General features: G+C 34.9%; 2 protein-coding genes across 2 annotated transcripts; one reads left to right on the top strand and one right to left on the bottom strand.

Moving 5' to 3' along the window:
- Positions 1–3161: 3161 nt before the first annotated feature.
- LOC133673578 (polygalacturonase-like) lies at positions 3162–5288 on the bottom strand. The gene is made up of 4 exons (XM_062094452.1): positions 4749–5288; positions 4118–4407; positions 3767–3995; positions 3162–3652 (listed from the first exon to the last, which is right to left on the bottom strand). Exons 1-4 carry the CDS (start codon positions 5181–5183, stop codon positions 3434–3436), a joined length of 1173 nt encoding a protein of 390 aa, XP_061950436.1. The 5' UTR covers positions 5184–5288; the 3' UTR covers positions 3162–3433.
- A 2566-nt stretch (positions 5289–7854) lies between these two features.
- On the top strand, positions 7855–10332 carry LOC133672671 (uncharacterized). The gene has a single exon (XM_062093153.1). It carries the CDS (start codon positions 8035–8037, stop codon positions 10123–10125), a length of 2091 nt encoding a protein of 696 aa, XP_061949137.1. The 5' UTR covers positions 7855–8034; the 3' UTR covers positions 10126–10332.
- The last annotated feature ends 6613 nt before the right edge of the window (positions 10333–16945 follow it).

Below are 16945 nucleotides of genomic sequence, written 5' to 3'. Positions count from 1 at the left end.
TAAAAAATTATTTTAATGTATTTCTAATTTAAAAATATTTTAAAAAATAATTATTACCACAATGCTAAATATTACATTAATTTCCAATTGGTATTGTGTTTTTATATGGGTTTAAATGTGTTTTAAAAATACATTAAATTGATATTTTTTTAGTGTTTTTTATAGTTTTAATATGCAAATTTTAAAAATCAAAAAATCAAAAAAAAATTATTTTAATATATTTTTAAATAAAAATTATTTTTAAAAATTATTTTATACCCATAATATCGAATAATACCGAAGACACTTAATCATTTTTACAAGATATCATTAATTAAAGACCATATAGATATATTATTTGAGATGATATGTAATATTTTTACAATTTTAAATAAAGTTACAATTTGAGGTCTAAGATTCTCCTAGTCATAGGCACTTGATGATCTAAACTTAAATTAAATCAATAATAGGACTAGTTTAAGTACCTATCCACTTCTAATTAACTTTTTTTTAAAAATCTTTTAAATTATTTATTTATTTGGTGTAAGAACATTGTATAAGGAATACCATCTTTCATCTATAAACTTAATAGTTTGGTGATATTTACCCTCACGGTTTAAAATAAAATAAAATTGAGATCCATTTTTTTACCACCTTTGGAAGGGAAAGCAATTCTATGGCTCTCTGCATCAATCCAGTAAGAGAGTATTTGGCTGTGCGTTTCAACCTGTATTTTGTTAAATTTTGAATTTTTTTTTTACTAAAATTGAGTGCGGTTTGTATTTTTTGAATCGTTTTGATGTGTTGATATTAAAAATAATTTTTAAAAAATAAAAAAATATTATTAGCATGTATTTCAGCACGAAAAGCTATTTGAAAAGCAACTGCTATCGCACTGTCAAACACACTCTAAATCTCCAGAGTGTATGAAGAGCATGTTAGCAAGAAGTACTCATCCCATTTGCATTTTGGGTAAGATATTTTATAGATAAATATTTTTATATTTATTTTTTGAAAAATATTTTTTATTGTAAAATATTTTATAAAAAAATTATTCAATATGAAATATTTTTTAGTCAACCGTCAGAGTTAATTTTTTAAAAATTATTTTTAATTCATGAAGATCCCTGAAATATTTCTAAAAGATTTTCATGACCGTTAAATATTTGTGGCGTGTAGAACCAAAATAAGAGGGGCGGGCATCCAAGCAATTATTAGACCGCCCATATTTTCAACACCATAAACATACAAAAACAGTTGCTTTGTAGAACTTGTGAATGGCGGGGTGGGCGGCACCCACAAGCCACTCTAGTGTTGACTAGAAAACAACGCGTGATTCTTCTGTGCGTTGGTGGCCCGATCTAGGCCCTTCACCGGCCGATTTGGCTCCTGTTATTTATAGAGAGATCGGACGATCGGCTGATCTTATCTTGTTTCTTTATTTATTGACCTCGTCAAAAAAAAGAAAAGAAAGATGGAATATCACGCGTGAACACAGTTTACAGAAAACTAGTTTATAGCACAAACACCCATTTCTCATCCTTCCATTCTTTCCCTTTCCTTTGATTTTTTTTCCAAGAAATAGTTTACATTTATTTGCAGCGCTGCACGTCGTATCAAAATCTTTTTTTTTAAGAATTATTTAATATTATTATTAAATTGGATACGGCACATCAAATTAAAAACTTTATGATTTAATCTTTTATTTAGCATGAATTTAGAATTAAATAGTGTGATAATTGCTTCAACATGATTTTAAAAAATATAGTTAGTTATGCTTAGTTGAATTTAGATACATGTTTGTTTGGTAAAAATTATAAGATAGTGACCTCTAATTTAATTAAGTATATATATATAGTATGATATGCAATTCATTAATATATATATTAGGATTTAGTTATAGAGCATATATATCTTAATCTCTTCGAAAATGAACCCATCGGTCTAAATTTGACCGATGGGTACGTAAGCCGTACAGCTTAAAGTCCGTAATTAATGTCGCCTCTGAAATTAATCTCAACTGTTAGCTAGCTATATACAGACAATATATACATACATACATACAAGATGCACAGAAGTACCAGCTCTCAAATATTAATGTATTCCAATTAATATCGCCTTCGGATCTTTGATCTTTGCTGCTGTTCTCTAGTACGTACTCCTGTTAAATACTTGATCAATTATTAATTAAGGAGGAATTAATATTAATACCACGTACGTACATACGTACATATATAATCCATTGTTGGATAGTATATATACACATCTATATATACGTACTGCCTTACCACAACTAACTAACTTGATCAAAGGGAGTCCTGAGAGCAAATTAATCACAAAGATATTCAAGGTCTGACCAAGAAATTGTCAGCAGCTAGAAAGCAAGCTAGTATTCTCTCGGAGATAAATTAATATAGATTAATTGTAGCCGTCGACGGTCTCCCTTGCATGGCCATATATATATATATATATATATATATATATATATATATATATATATATATATATGCATGCTTTGTCAATTAAACAACTAATTAATTATGGAAGAGAAACATCAAAATCCATTGACTGCTTTTCTTTTCTTTTTTTTCGTTTTCAGTCTGGTCATAAATCTATCTGTTTCTAGAAGAGAAATTAAGATGGTCCAAGGAATCTTCTATCGGCCGGCCCCCGCCCCCGCCCCGATCTCTGCTGCCTAACTTGGAGGGGATAGGGAAAGAACTTCCCATTTGACCAAGACTATCTAATTTGCCTGATGACGTCACTCCAAATTAATTTTACAGAATACATATATGGTGACCTCATTCACGAAAAGCTCCTACTTGATTACCATACATGCATTAATTGGAGTTAGAACCCTAAGGAGCGAGGTGGCTTAGGTTTGCTTTTTTAAGATGATTTAAAAAAACAAAAACAATATATAAACTAATCTAAAAATATCTTTATAGTTTAATTAATAAGAATACGAGACGTTTTTTAATTTAAATTCTCCTTTTTAAGAAATCAAAATAACATTTATAATTAAGCATTGTTTTGTTTTTGTATGTATTTAGAACTGTATGTGTTTGGATGTTAATTTCTTTAATGGTTTTTTATGTTTTAATATTAAAAATAAAAAAAATAAATTATTTTAATATATTTTCATATAAAATATGTATTATATCAAAATACCAAACAGACACTAAATGATATAACAGGAGATCACATTATGTGCAATAGTATTTTAATACAAATTAAGCTCTTTAACGTAATAATTGAAGAACAATATTTGTATCAGTGGGATTCACTGCCACACTCAATCATGTTAGCTTTAATAGCCGCTTCGACATGGTGTGTTTCACCCATTAATTTATTAATTACTTTTTTTTCTTCTAAAAATGAAACAATCAGCTTTATTGAGTATATACGGACCGACTGATCATCAGTCTTAATTATATATTCTGATTATTAATTGTTATACACAACTCTCAGGCATAAGCACTCCAGCGCTTGTTCCACCTACGTTCTTGCATGATGATGTTGCTGCTTTATTCTTGTAAGTAAGTCTTATGTCTTGTAATCTGATTCCTCTGCATGGATTACTAGGGCTGCAGTCAAATGTTACTGCCTCTGCTGTTGCTGATGTTCCTTGTATGTTTTTGTATATCACCTGACTAATCTTCACCCCAGAAGTCTATTACAGATTATACATAGAACACGGTAATAATTAGATCTCATCGATCGTGCATGGTTTTACTAAAGATCAGATAACAATTAGCTTATTCAAAATGTTGCAGCAACTAATTACCTGACGAGGACAACCTTTGTTGTCAGGGCAATAATTTTGGTCGATGATAATTGGGTTCTGAACATTCTTCATAATCAGGTTTTTATAGACAACCTTCCTCACAAACCCATTGCTGGGTCTGGCCCATGATTTTATCCTTACACCATTGTCTGAGCCACTGAAGACTGAATTTGTTACCATTATATTTTCCACTCCATCTTCGTTGAATTCCTTGCCTAGACTTCCAATGCTGTAAGAGGTACAACAAATCAATCAGAACCACTTCAGTTACTTACGTACTAGGACTACTCCTTGCAATTAATTAAACTACAATTAATCCATGATGATCGATGGAGGTTAATATATATTTACCTGATACCATGTCCAGGGCCACACTTAATGCCGTTCATCAGCATGTTCCTAGTGCCTGGACCAATTGATATGCAGTCATCTCCCGTCTGAAGTGTGCTGCCAGTGATTGAAACTCCGGTCGATGCTTGCACGTGAATGCCATCGGTGTTGGGGCTTTGGTCTGGTGCAATTGTCCTTACATTTCGGACCACAACTTTCTTGCAACTGTTGATAACAAGGTGAGTCGATTGACTGTTGATAGACGTCAAGCCGCTAATCAGGATGTCATTTGCCCAGTTGAATGTTATCGACTGCATTGCAAAGAGAGTAAATTGATGCTAAGAGATAAACCACTCATGAATTATGGGATTTTTTTTTTGACAAAAATGTTTATGCATATAGTTGATTTAGTTAAGGTTTGTTAAGCTGAAAGACAGGAAAAAATTGATGGATGAAGGGCCGTAATATTAAGGGTGGACTGGTCACATGAAAGCACAGTGTTGGCCATGTGGATCAGATCAACTTTAAATAATTAATTGATCATGACTCGCCAGCATTTGCAAATATGATTAATATTGCAACTTGTTGAATTGCTACGTACATTAATTGAAGGATATGTATATAGATAGTATTGTATTGTAGATTTACTTACCCTAGCTCCAACAGGACAATTCTGTCGAGATTTCCTGCAAGCCCAGAAGCCAGCACCTTTAGCATCAAGGGTGCCACCAAAGACAGACACTCGATTAATCTTGATGAACAAAATCCAGTACCCTGAGTTGCCTAGGGCACGATAATCTGTAGGAGCTACAAGGGTTCCACCTATCAGAACCGTAATTTTATTCTTGCACGGACCCCTAAACACTATTGCCTTTAGCAAGTACCTTCCTTTAGGCACATAAATTGTGGACGGAGTAGCGGATCTGCATGCAGCTGACCATGCCTTAAGAAAGGGTTGGGTTGCGTCAGTCTTGCCATCTGGTTTTGCTCCAAACTTGATCACATTATGGGTTGTAGAAGCTGCGTTTGACAGTTGAAAGGAGTAGAAGAAGGAGAGTACTACAAAAGAAACAACAAACTTGGCCATCACGAAGGGATTTCTGCTGTATTGCGCGCTATAATTAAGAATATTCAAGGGGAGAAATAATTATGATCTAGCTAGGCAGTCCTGTTGGTTGATACACAAAATGGCAGGTAGATCACATATTTATAGCTAGGGAGGTGTTTGAGGTTGTTTTACATCCGCTAGCTAGCTCTTGATCAAACAATTAAGATTAATTAAAGATATTGTCATGAACGTTAATTACTTTCATTAGACGCACGTCCCCAGATGTACTTCTAGTGATGATATGTACGGGCACATGCACAAGTTTTGACGACTCTTCACTTTGGGAAGAAGCATGAACATTGCCCATGTGATAAGTTGTTGAGCGCACACTGTAAATTATAATGTTCTACAGGCAACTAGTTGTGGCATGAGCGGTCATGCTTGGTTAATATTAGCGTAGATATGTGTTCTTCCTCTCCAAGTTCTGATCCAAGATTGGTAAATACGGTGGTGGCAGGAGATGACGAGACATTTAATAAGTTAATAATGTTGCATTGCGTGTAAGAGTCGTACGGGAATAGCCGCCGTCTCTTTTTCTACGTGATGCGTGGAGTGGAGGAAACTAACCCGGAGGGAGTCCGTACCTGCTGCCGTGAATGTTGCCGATCTTGAAGCTCAATATCCTACATAGCTACCAATCATCAATCTAAAAGAGGAGGGAATTAAGGCCTCGATCGATCATCATTTGCTTAATTTCAACTTTGGACCAGTACTACTCCTATTCTCTTCCTTCCTTTTGATGGGATTTGTTTTTGGTTTTTCTTGACGAGTACTCTCTCTCTTTTCCACTACTAATTAATTAATACGTGTGCGTGTGTGGTTTTAAAGGAAAAGAATCTTGAATATTTAAGGCTTAATTAGATAACACCAATATCCACTAGATGGGGCCGGGGGGCGGTTGATTTTTTCTTGTTCGAGGACCCAATTGCTTAGAATCGGGCAGATAAATATGTGTCTTTTCTTCCTTATTGTTTTAGTAATCAACTAACTAAAGCATGGTCATTAATTAATATGATAACAATATTTTTAAATTAGAGGCGTACAGCCGTGCCGCACATCATGAGGTTTTTATTTTTTAATATTGGAGAACGTCGATGAAGGTAGTTGAAAGGAAAGGATAGTAGTTATAGTTGAGTAATTAACAATATAATTAATATGGGAGTTGCTTAAGCAAGGCTTCGCGTAGCTTAATGATGTCCAGCGTTAATTCTGTGCGGACCAAGTTGGAGGTTTATAGATCGAGAGATAAGATGGTAGGGGGTGTGGTAAGCACGCACCCGGCATCCATGATGCTAGCTAGCTCTTGTACGTACGGACGTGCCAAATAATTAAAATAATTAAAAGCCTTGAAATACAATTAAGTGTATGTATATATATCAGTAGAGTCCATTGACTCAAGACCTATTGACAATGATTTGATGGCATTTACTTATTGACCACGAAAAGCAACCCTTTCACTCAACCATGTGCACGAAACAGTTCGAGCACGACATGCATCGACTAGATTCAGGATTGATGCAAGCTATTCCCCGGCCCCTCTTAAAAAGCATAATATAGTATTTACATGCTGCGATTCACAGTTGTAACATTTAATTCAGAAATCACGACATGCATAGCGGCGATCGACGAGTTGTGCAATGTGCAGGCTTGACTGTTTTAGGGAAGAAAATACGTGTTATAAGATATTGAACATACTTGCTACTTTGAAATTACATGGAGGACGTTGGTTTAAAAATGAACAGAGAAGAAAATACAATTTTGAAAATTCTTAAATTTTGTGGGCTGATAACCAAAATAGCCCTTCCCCTTCAAGAACTTGGGCCGAAGCCAGTTAATAGAGACAGGCTGAAAATAAATAATGCTTGAATGAGCCCTTGAAGACAAATCTACACGGCCTGACAAACCCAGCCGACTCTTCTCTTCTTCTTCTACTTCATTACCTCTCTCGGAATGACTAATCCTTTGTTGCTGCAGCTGATCTATGGTAATATGTCAACTTATGCCTTCATTCCAATCTGACTCCCTTACCCGTATTGAATTGAGCCACAAATAACTTATGTCAATCTGGGGCAGTGGGTGTGATCGATGATGGTGCATGATAGGATCAAAGGCTCATTTCATCATAATATTGCATTTTGAAAACAATGTCTGCCCCTTCATTCTTCCCCAACCCCATCTTCAAAACAACACCTTTTACCGATGCTGCAACAGATCAAGAAACAAGCATTTTGTTTAGCAATAATTATGTTTTGATCATTTTTAATTAACTGTGTTTAATTACAAGAAACTAGTAGGAGAAATTAAGAAGTCGTGACGTGAGAACGGACCCACCCAATTCATGCATGTCCAGGGCCGCAAGCAATGCCATGGATCCACAAATTCTTAGAGCCAGGACCTATGGCTATGCTATCATCTCCTGTTTTTATCATGCTGTTGGTGCTGGAAACTCCAGTTGAGTATTAAATCTTTAAATTTATGATCATAACAAAATATAAACTGTACCACATAATCAAACGGAACCTTAGCCAGCGAAGTCAAATAATTTATCGGGCAAAACAAACGGCCCCTTGACCTGAGATTAAGCCTATTTAATTGTAATTAAAAAATTAAACAAAGCAGGGTCCAATTAACCTGCTGCCATTAATCCAACGGTATTTCAGTGGAAAACAACAAAAGAAGGGGCTAAACTAAGAAAAAGGCAAAACTCCCCCCCACCTCTCAAATTCAAATCAAATCAGTCAACTCCCTGCCAAAAGAAAACTCATCCATTCACTCCCTTTGTAGGGTTAGATCTCAAACTGTAACTCTCTCTGTTCAATTCTCTCGCCAAATGAACCAATCATCAAAAACCCACAAGCAAAAACGCCAAACTGGATTACCAGAACAACCCACCAAGACCCATAGGAGAAAGAAACAGCCTCAGCATCAGCCAAGCTTTAGAAGAAACCCACTTCAAGATCTCAATAATGGTGGCATTGATAGCACCAGCATTGATAGCACCAGCAATGCTTCTTCTTTATCCTCCATTGAAGCTCCTAAGGGCTGTCTCAGGTTCTTCCTCTCTCAGTCTTCTTCTTCCAGGACTGCAAAAACTCCTTTCAATAATAGCAGTAATAATCAGAGACTGATAAAAGTAAAGCCCTTCTCCTCAAAAACCCCCACGTCAGCTCCTGATATGATGAGACCCCCAAAGGAGAACTCATCAAGGCAGAACCTTTTTGAGAGACCCATTTCAAAAAAGGTGGAGAAGGTGAAGAGAAACCATCCTCCATGTCTGTACCAATGGCAATCTGGTAAGAAACGCACTTGTTCTAGAAATGAAATTGCTAATCCTAAAGTTTCGTCCTTTTCGGAATCAAGTGGCAGTCTTGTAAATAATAAGCTGAAATCTGGGTCTGGAGAGTTGAAAAAGGTGATAATTGATGGAGTATATGAGGGTAGTGAAGCAAATTTTACTCCTTTGTGTAAAGTGGCCAGTGGGTCTGGTTTGAATCTTGGAGCTGATGGTAAGGTTATGAATGATGATTTTTATGAGAAATCATCAAATTGTAATACTGACTCAAAATCAACAAGTAGCAATACCAAGACACCTCCAGTTCAGCCCTCAGTATCACCAGAGATACAATGTGGATCATCTATGAAGCTAATGACAGGGAAACCTATTACTCCTGCTACGTGTTATGGTGCTGGTCATGTTGTGTCTGGGGTCACTGACAAGAGGAAGTGTAGGCCTAGAGGGATACTCGCTTGTGGAGAAGCTAAAGCACTTGGTAGTTTTGATAGTGATGAGGATATTGAACAAGAGAATGATATAGCGCTTGTTGAGAATTCTGCTCTTTCTGTGTTGCCTTTGCCTATTGAAGCTTCAATGCATTGGCTTTTATCGCCCTGCGATGAGGATGAGGACCAGAAGGAGAATTCTCGAAACAAGTTATGCGGTTTTCAGAGATTGGAGGTGCGTGCCATGCACAATTCTCCTGCTTCAATTTCATCTGGCTATGGTGGCTTTTCACCGAATTTGTGCAATACAAGTGCTAACAGAAGTATCTCTACTGTTAGTGCCGGGAGTAGGAGGAGTGCTTCTTTGCTTTCTCCCAGTGAGCTCCCTCTTCCCGAGTTTCAAGGATTTCTGGGAACTCCTTTATGTGACGACTTTGCTGTTTCACCTTTAGAGGAAGAGACGAATAATCGCCGTGGCCTAGATGGAGAGAACTCTCCATTCTCCATAGGCTCGTTGGGTAGTGGGAATGTAATCCAGACTCCCCAATCTGATTCTAGCTCAGATAGACGAGTTGGCGCGTCTTGGTTACAAGTAGATGGTAATAGAAAGAAATGTAGCTTTCATTCTGAACTCAATTCAGTGGCTGAGCATCTTCAGATGACTAGTTTATCTCCCAAGAGCCATGCATCAATATGGGATCCAAACAATTCAAGTTTTCGATTTGATTCTCTGACCATGCCTTCCAATTCAGTCGATCTTTCTAAGTTTCACAAAATTTTGGACGATCGGGCTTCTTGGTTTTCTAATTCTACAATCGAGAATGTATCACAATCTCAGATGAGAATATCTTGGAGGGAAGGATTGGTAAGTCGTATTTTTGAGATGGATGAATTTGATTGTTGTAGATACTTGTCTGATGAAGAGCATGATGGCAGTGCCTGCAAAATTGATTGCTCAAAATCTCATAAGAGTCCTGAGCTCAATGTTGATGCAGCAACTGATCGCATTTCAATTAACTGTTTTGGATCTACTGAATATGTAATGAAGGAACAGGGAACAGGTGACAAAACCAAGGATAGCCTCCCTTCTCAGCCACCATGTTCATGTGCAGAGTCCATAAGCACCGATGGTGGTGGTCTTGTTTGTTCAGATGATTCAGATTGGACCCTATGCTACAAGAACCATTTGTTTCAAGTATAATTCCTCTCCTTTGTTTTTTAATTCAATCAGATAAACTCTGGCAAGCTTTAGCTCAAACGTGGTTCTTAAGGATCGAGATTGTACTAGTTACACAATTTGTATTTCAGTTGTATTTCTCTTGATTTTACTTAGTTTAAATATTGATATTCATTGTTATATGAAATCCATTAACACTCTTTATTCCATTGCTAAATTGTTTACATCTCATTTGATGTCTTGGGGACCACTGAAATATATGTTTTTCTGCTTGTTCATAGCTTTTATTTTCGTACTGAGTTTAAAAGACGGGTAAAAGAAGGTGTTAGGGGACATAGCAGCATAGCAAAGGAAAAAAAAAAGGGTGGTAAACATAGGTTGAGAGATCTGTTTTAACTGACGATGATTGTGCAGTGTTACTGGCTGGCCAGAAAGATGAATGAACGGTCCATGATGCCCAGCCCTTTCAGTTTGAAAATACCAGGATGTGCCATCTCAAAATAGGCAAAAGGTCTATAAAAACGAATCTTACATATGCTGGATATAGCTATTACTAAATATAGCAATTGGACAGAAAATTATTAGTAAAGTTCAAATTACAGAGCAAGTTGCCTGGGCCTGGAGGTCGATGCTAATCAAAGAAGAAGAGTAATTGTTAGAAGGTGTATGACAATGATGTTTAAAACACAACCAATTTATGATCTCTGGATGTGCTTTGGAGTAATGGTGCGATAGTAAATATGAGCAATTGTATTAGAAGAAAAGAGCATGTGGTGGCATTTTCAAGGAATAGCAAATAGAGGAGCTTTTTCTGCAAGCCATTGTCATTTGAGCAGGTCTGAGATTAATAACCCTTTATTGTCATCTCTCATCTTTTTTTTTTTTCTTGGCCACTTGTACAAATAGATTGGCAATGATAAGCTTTATCTTGCAGTGACTGAGTACATTGATTTGCCGGGCTGTGGTCCTGGTACGAAGTCACAACTCCACGATAAAGTTGATACCAGATGCGTATTTGCTAATATTGGATTAACCCTCTCTGGCAGTCTTGTATTTGAGGTAACCATTTCACGGCTCTCATATTAAATTTCAAAGTGTGGATACAAGTAGAAGCAAGCTTTTAACTAGAAATTTCATTGCCTGATTGAACAAGCTAGTTCCAAAACAAGAAAGTGACTCAGCAAAGAAAATATCTCGTGACGTGTTACATTCTAGAGTTATATCTCATGGATTGCGGGAATTTATTCATCTATGGGTATTGTAGCGGAAATAATCTTGCAGGTTTAGGAGTATGACTTGCTGAAGTAGAGGGACAGTATGGACAAGAAAGGGTCATGACAATTAGGGGGGGGAAAGGATTTTCGGCTTCACAAGGAGATGACAACCTGAATGTTATCCTTTGCAATCAGCTTTGTTTAGTCAAATTGCTGGAGATGTCATAGGCAGGGTAGGCTTATTGAGTTAATGACAATGTCACGATGCATCTGGGATTTGTTTCAATAATACTTGAAGTAAGCATCTTACAACCAATTATTTATCACTTCTATGAACAAGGATATCTGTGGAAATTTGTTCCTGAAGTAACCCTTGATAATGTATAAAGAGCACCTAAATTTTGGTTCTTGAACTAAATAAAGAACATGGACTATGACATTCTAGTAGACTGAATCCGAGTAAACTGAAAATGATCTCTTGGAGGCTCTTTATCATTGCTACCCTTTTATTTTGCCCCTGGGATAATCAGATCGCATCTTGATCTAAGATTCAAGACGTTGATCCTACAAGAAAGATCATATAGATATGCATACAAGTGTGCATATGCATTGCTTGTCAACGCAAGTAATCTGATTAAACTTATCCAGAGTTAGTTGCCATGTCAGGTAGACATCACAGGTTAAATCTTCCAAGAAACAGTCCCTGATTTGGTTTCTAGATATTACTCTTGTGCAGGTCATACTTGCCTCTTAATTTGACAAAATCCAAACGGAGTATTTAGTAATCATTTATGTTGTTTTAAGATAAAAAAGGAAAAAGAAAAAGAAAAACCCAGAGTACTCTTATATATGCTTCTATTATTCTAAGTCACCATCACCACATCTCCTATGATGATTTGGTAAACAAGAACTAAGGCAAATAAAACATTTTGTTTAATTATTCCACCCATCAATGCCGGCTATGATCATCTACGGATTGTGGTGAAGAAATTTATGCATTAAGGAGATAAAAAAGGAAAAAGAAAAAGAAAAACCCAGAGTACTCTTATATATGCTTCTATTATTCTAAGTCACCATCACCACATCTCCTATGATGATTAGGTAAACAAGAACTAAGGCAAATAAAACATTTTGTTTAATTATTCCACCCATCAATGCCGGCTATGATCATCTACGGATTGTGGTGAAGAAATTTATGCATTAAGGACCTAAGGCCACTCTGCTTAACAGAATCAATGGACAGTAAAGCTTCATTTGTGCCGCCTATGGTCAATAGATGACAGCTTTTTGATGCGACATCAACCAAATCAACTTGGATTATCATAGCACAATAACTAATCATTATTGTAATAACTAGAAGTGACAGACGAAACATAGCCTTAGCGGCCAGATATGAAGTGGTGGGATATTTTTACTGGTTGGGTGGTTGTAAAAGGCCTTTACAGGTTTAATAGAAGTATGTGGTCAAATTCTTTATTACAGTAAAATGCCCCTGCTTTCTTGTGCCTGAGTGTTTGTTTTTAACTTGTATTTTGTCATGGGAGATGAGTTTGCCAATTCAAACCTCACTGGATGGTTTATGCGTGGACTCACTCAACATGACCAAGTCAGCAAAAGGAAGATATGATTCTTTAATCTTTTGCTCACTATAAAGAAATGAGAAAAAGTTGTAGAAGGGATATCTATAGTTGATGCATTCTAATAGACAGATTTCTTCATTTTGCTTGTTCAATGCCATGCCATATCACCATTGTTTGATTTGAAGTTGGATTTTTTTTTTATTTTTTATAATATGATATAATTCAGTCTCTATACATGATTTGGCTCTATTTTGTTGTAATGATAATGATGATCTCATGGAAAGATTATAGAATACGGGAAGTTTTGTTTAGTTTCTTTGTGAAAGTCTTGAGATACAATTAGACGTGTTGGACTTTTAATCCCCACATCAGAGAACAGTTTTGTGGACATTGGTATATCACTCTCACACCCCCACCAGGGCCACCTCTAAACCCACCAAGGTCTAAAGTCTATAACTCCAAGCCTTATTCAAACAATTGATTTGTAGTTGCATTCATAGGGAAAGGGAAGAACCAAACACGGAACAGGAAGTTCAAGGTGTGGTTTGATGGAGGGCCTAATTCCTCTGGTTTACAAAGCTTTCATGAAGAAAAAAACTCGCAGCCAATATGAGTGCCTTTCATCCGGTGCTGCACGAGGTTACAACATTTCGGATTTCTACGTTCATGAAGCACCTAAAAGTGAGCTGCATTTGGAACCATCCATGGAGAAGAAAACTTATCAGAAAAAAGGTCATCAGGGATATTTTTCTGTACATGGAGATTTCTCAGGTGGATTTTCGTCGCTGGCAGATCGCTCAACAGCTGCTGCTTCTCCTCAAACAAAGAGACTTGTGAGGTTCAGGAGCCAAAGAGTGTAGCCTTATTGGATATATAACAGGTTCCTAGAAATGAAACTTCTTCTGGTATCAAATGTCACAAGATCTTGATCCCCCCCTTTTTTTCCCCGTATAATTAATCTTTGATGTTGTCTTGCTCAATTCCTGTTGTCTAAAAATTGCTCCCCTTCATTTTTTTTTTCTTGTGATGTTTCTCGTCCAAATTTGATGAGGTCAACTGTATAAAAATAAGGTTGTGCACGAGCTCAATGATTTGTAAAGGTTCTTGAGCGCATGCTGCATGCTTGCTGGTAAGGATTTGGTCTTTCTTCCATCGGAAAGAAGGTGGTTATAAATATACATCTCACTACTAAAACAATATATTTCCCGTTTCCTCTCTTCAATTTTCGTTGCGGTTTTTAAGGCAATTATCCTTTTTAAGAATAGATTTTTGTTAATTTCATGCTGCCAACCCTAACTAGTTGCTTTGGCACAAATTATGTTAGAAGGAGAGAGAGATAGAGATAGAGAGAGAGCACGTATCAGCACATATGAAAGCAAGCATTGAGTAAAATTCTTGGGGGTGAACGATGAGTTGTGAGGATCATTTGCTTTAGTTGGGGACTGTGGACAACATATATATATATATATATATATATATAGCATTGCAAATTACAAAGTGTATAGCACACAGATTTTTGGATGCCTGCGATTAAAAAGTCAAGTTAGGCAACCTTATCTACTTCATTTATAGTACTGTTTATGGTGAGGAAAAAACAGAGAAACTTGCATGACTCTCTTTCTATCTTGTAATTTCGTCGGTTTTTTATTTTTTAAAAATATATAATGTATGGAAAATTAAATATCAATGATGAATGATTTTTATATATAAACCATATTAATTACTAATAATTTATTACATAATTTCATATTCTTAAATCTTGTATAGTATAAATATCTTAAATGTGATATATATATATATATATATATATATATATATATATATATATGAGATTATTAAATATATAAGACTTTTTTTTACTAATTTATTAGGATGTGATTTCATAAGTTGTTATAAAAATTTTAACGAGTTTTGTTTTAAACATGTAAAAAATCTAGGTCAAGTCCGCGGTAACTGGCTATTCACCTTAACTCAACTATATATATATATAGGTGATGACTAGCCATGTAACTTGTGTTTTGTTTCGGGTTAGATTATTTTTTTTAAAACAAATTAACATACAATATTTCCTTACATGTTTATAAAAAATTATAAATCACAAATCAAAATAATTATAAATATATTTAATTAAATAAATTGATATTTGATCAAGAGATAATTAAAATTAAGATATTTGAGCTTGTAACACGGGCCATGCATTTAGTTGTGTCTAATAACTTTGTTTTTTAAGATAATTTTTTTTATTAATTAAATAATTATTTGGACCAATAAAAGGTTAAAAAAAAATTCATCATCAAAACAAAATTGAATAAAAACTATGAAAAAAAAGATATGAGTTAACATATTAACCTCGTGATCATGAGTACGTGATTAAAATAGACCCATAAAGAGAAAAGTGAAAAAAAAAGCATGAAAATCAATTAAAAAAAAACTATATTGAATGATGAAATTAAAAAATATATATATTATTTTTTTAAAAAAAACCAAAGTCAAACCATGTTAACCTTCGAAACTTGTGAATGTTGTCATGAGACCGGGACCAATTGCATAGAAGGCAAACCCAAAATTCAACAAAGAAAAATTCTCAATAAAAAAAGTTTAGCTATGAAACAAAAAAAAATATTATAAAAAAAACAATGAAAAAAACCCAAGTCAACATGGAATCAAAACAACTCAACATAAAGGAAAGTGAAAAAAAAAACACGAAGACCTATGAAAAGAAATCAAATTTTAAATGATGAAATTAAAAATAAATTAATTTTATAAAAGGACTTAAAAAAACAAAGTTAACTTATGAAAACCCCGTAACCTTGATTACGAGGACAAAACTAACCTTATAGTAAGGAAAAAACAACAAAGAAAAATTATCAACTAAACAAATGTTAAGGGCTTAAATTTGAAAAAATATAAAAAAATATTCAAAACAAAACAAACAACAATAAAAAGATGGAGGGGCCAAATTCAACATAACAATAAATTAAAATCAAATGCTTATGAATGAAATTGAAAAAAAAATAATTAGTAAAAAAGGGTTAAAAGATTAAAAGAATGAGAATTGAATTGGATATCAAAATAAAATTAAGCTAAATGATAGGGACAAAATTGAAGAAAAAAAATCAAAATAGGACAAAAAAAATATAGAAATAAAAATAATGAGGATTGAATTTGATATACAAAATAAATGACAGGACACTTCATACTTTAGTAAGGAGAAGAGAGAGAAGAAAAAATCCACTGGAACCTAACCATAGCTCCACCACACACACTTACCACAACACTATCTTTGCAATCGACTTTTCACTGCTAGATGACGTTGTATACATCACTTAAAGGGCACAAGCCTTGTCCACTTGTTGGTGTATCCTTAGAATGTGCCAACAAATTTTTTTTTTTTATTAATATTTTATATATAATAAAAGGCTAAAGTGTCTATTATCATGGAGGAGTACATATTTGGGCAATGGTGGTTGAGTTTTCTACTTGTCCAAACTTTTGAAGCTCCAACTCCAAATTAACCTAGCTAAGCAAACATCTATCCCTAAGATTCCAGTTAAGTTTAGAAGGCTCAAGTCTTTGGCGTTTTGATTTGAATGAGAACAGACCAACTACAGTGGTGGAGCCACGTAGGGACAAAAGAATGCAATTGCCCCCTTAACTTCTTTTTTTTTTTAAATATTAATATATTAGTTTAGGGAATTGTTACTGCAGGGAAGGAAAAAGGAAAGCTGTCATTGTTTATAATTGTTGAGTTATAATATAATATAATATATATACACAACACAGCTCATTCCACAACTTTTTTCTTTTTTCTCTTTTGTTTCTATATTAAATTGATGGTAGCGGCTTTTAAATATGGAATCCTTCCTTGCAGTAACAATTCTAATATTTTTTGTTCCTTGCCTTTGCCACGTTGTTTTTTTCACCAGTTGTTGTGCCACTTTGTTCTTTTCATGAGCTGTTGTTCTCTGTCTCTCTTGTATGCAAATTTCTCATCAAGTATAGGTAAGCAATTAATCTTTTTTGACTTTTGCTTTATATTTTAGGTAAATT

The sequence above is a fragment of the Populus nigra genome, chromosome 14 (assembly GCF_951802175.1).
Source record: "Populus nigra chromosome 14, ddPopNigr1.1, whole genome shotgun sequence".
NCBI classification, from domain to species: domain Eukaryota; kingdom Viridiplantae; phylum Streptophyta; class Magnoliopsida; order Malpighiales; family Salicaceae; genus Populus; species Populus nigra.
This window is presented reverse-complemented; position numbering and strand designations above follow the sequence as displayed.

Excerpts from the sequence above, each read along its gene's own strand:
- LOC133673578 (XM_062094452.1), bottom strand. The coding sequence starts at position 5,183 with ATGGCCAAGTTTGTTGTTTCTTTTGTAGTACTCTCCTTCTTCTACTCC. Across the intron at positions 4,408-4,748 it reads ATTGTCCTGTTGGAGCTAGG|TCGATAACATTCAACTGGGC; the intron begins GTAAGTAAATCT and ends TTTGCAATGCAG. Across the intron at positions 3,653-3,766 it reads ACAAAGGTTGTCCTCGTCAG|ACTTCTGGGGTGAAGATTAG; the intron begins GTAATTAGTTGC and ends AATCTGTAATAG.
- LOC133672671 (XM_062093153.1), top strand. The coding sequence starts at position 8,035 with ATGAACCAATCATCAAAAACCCACAAGCAAAAACGCCAAACTGGATTA.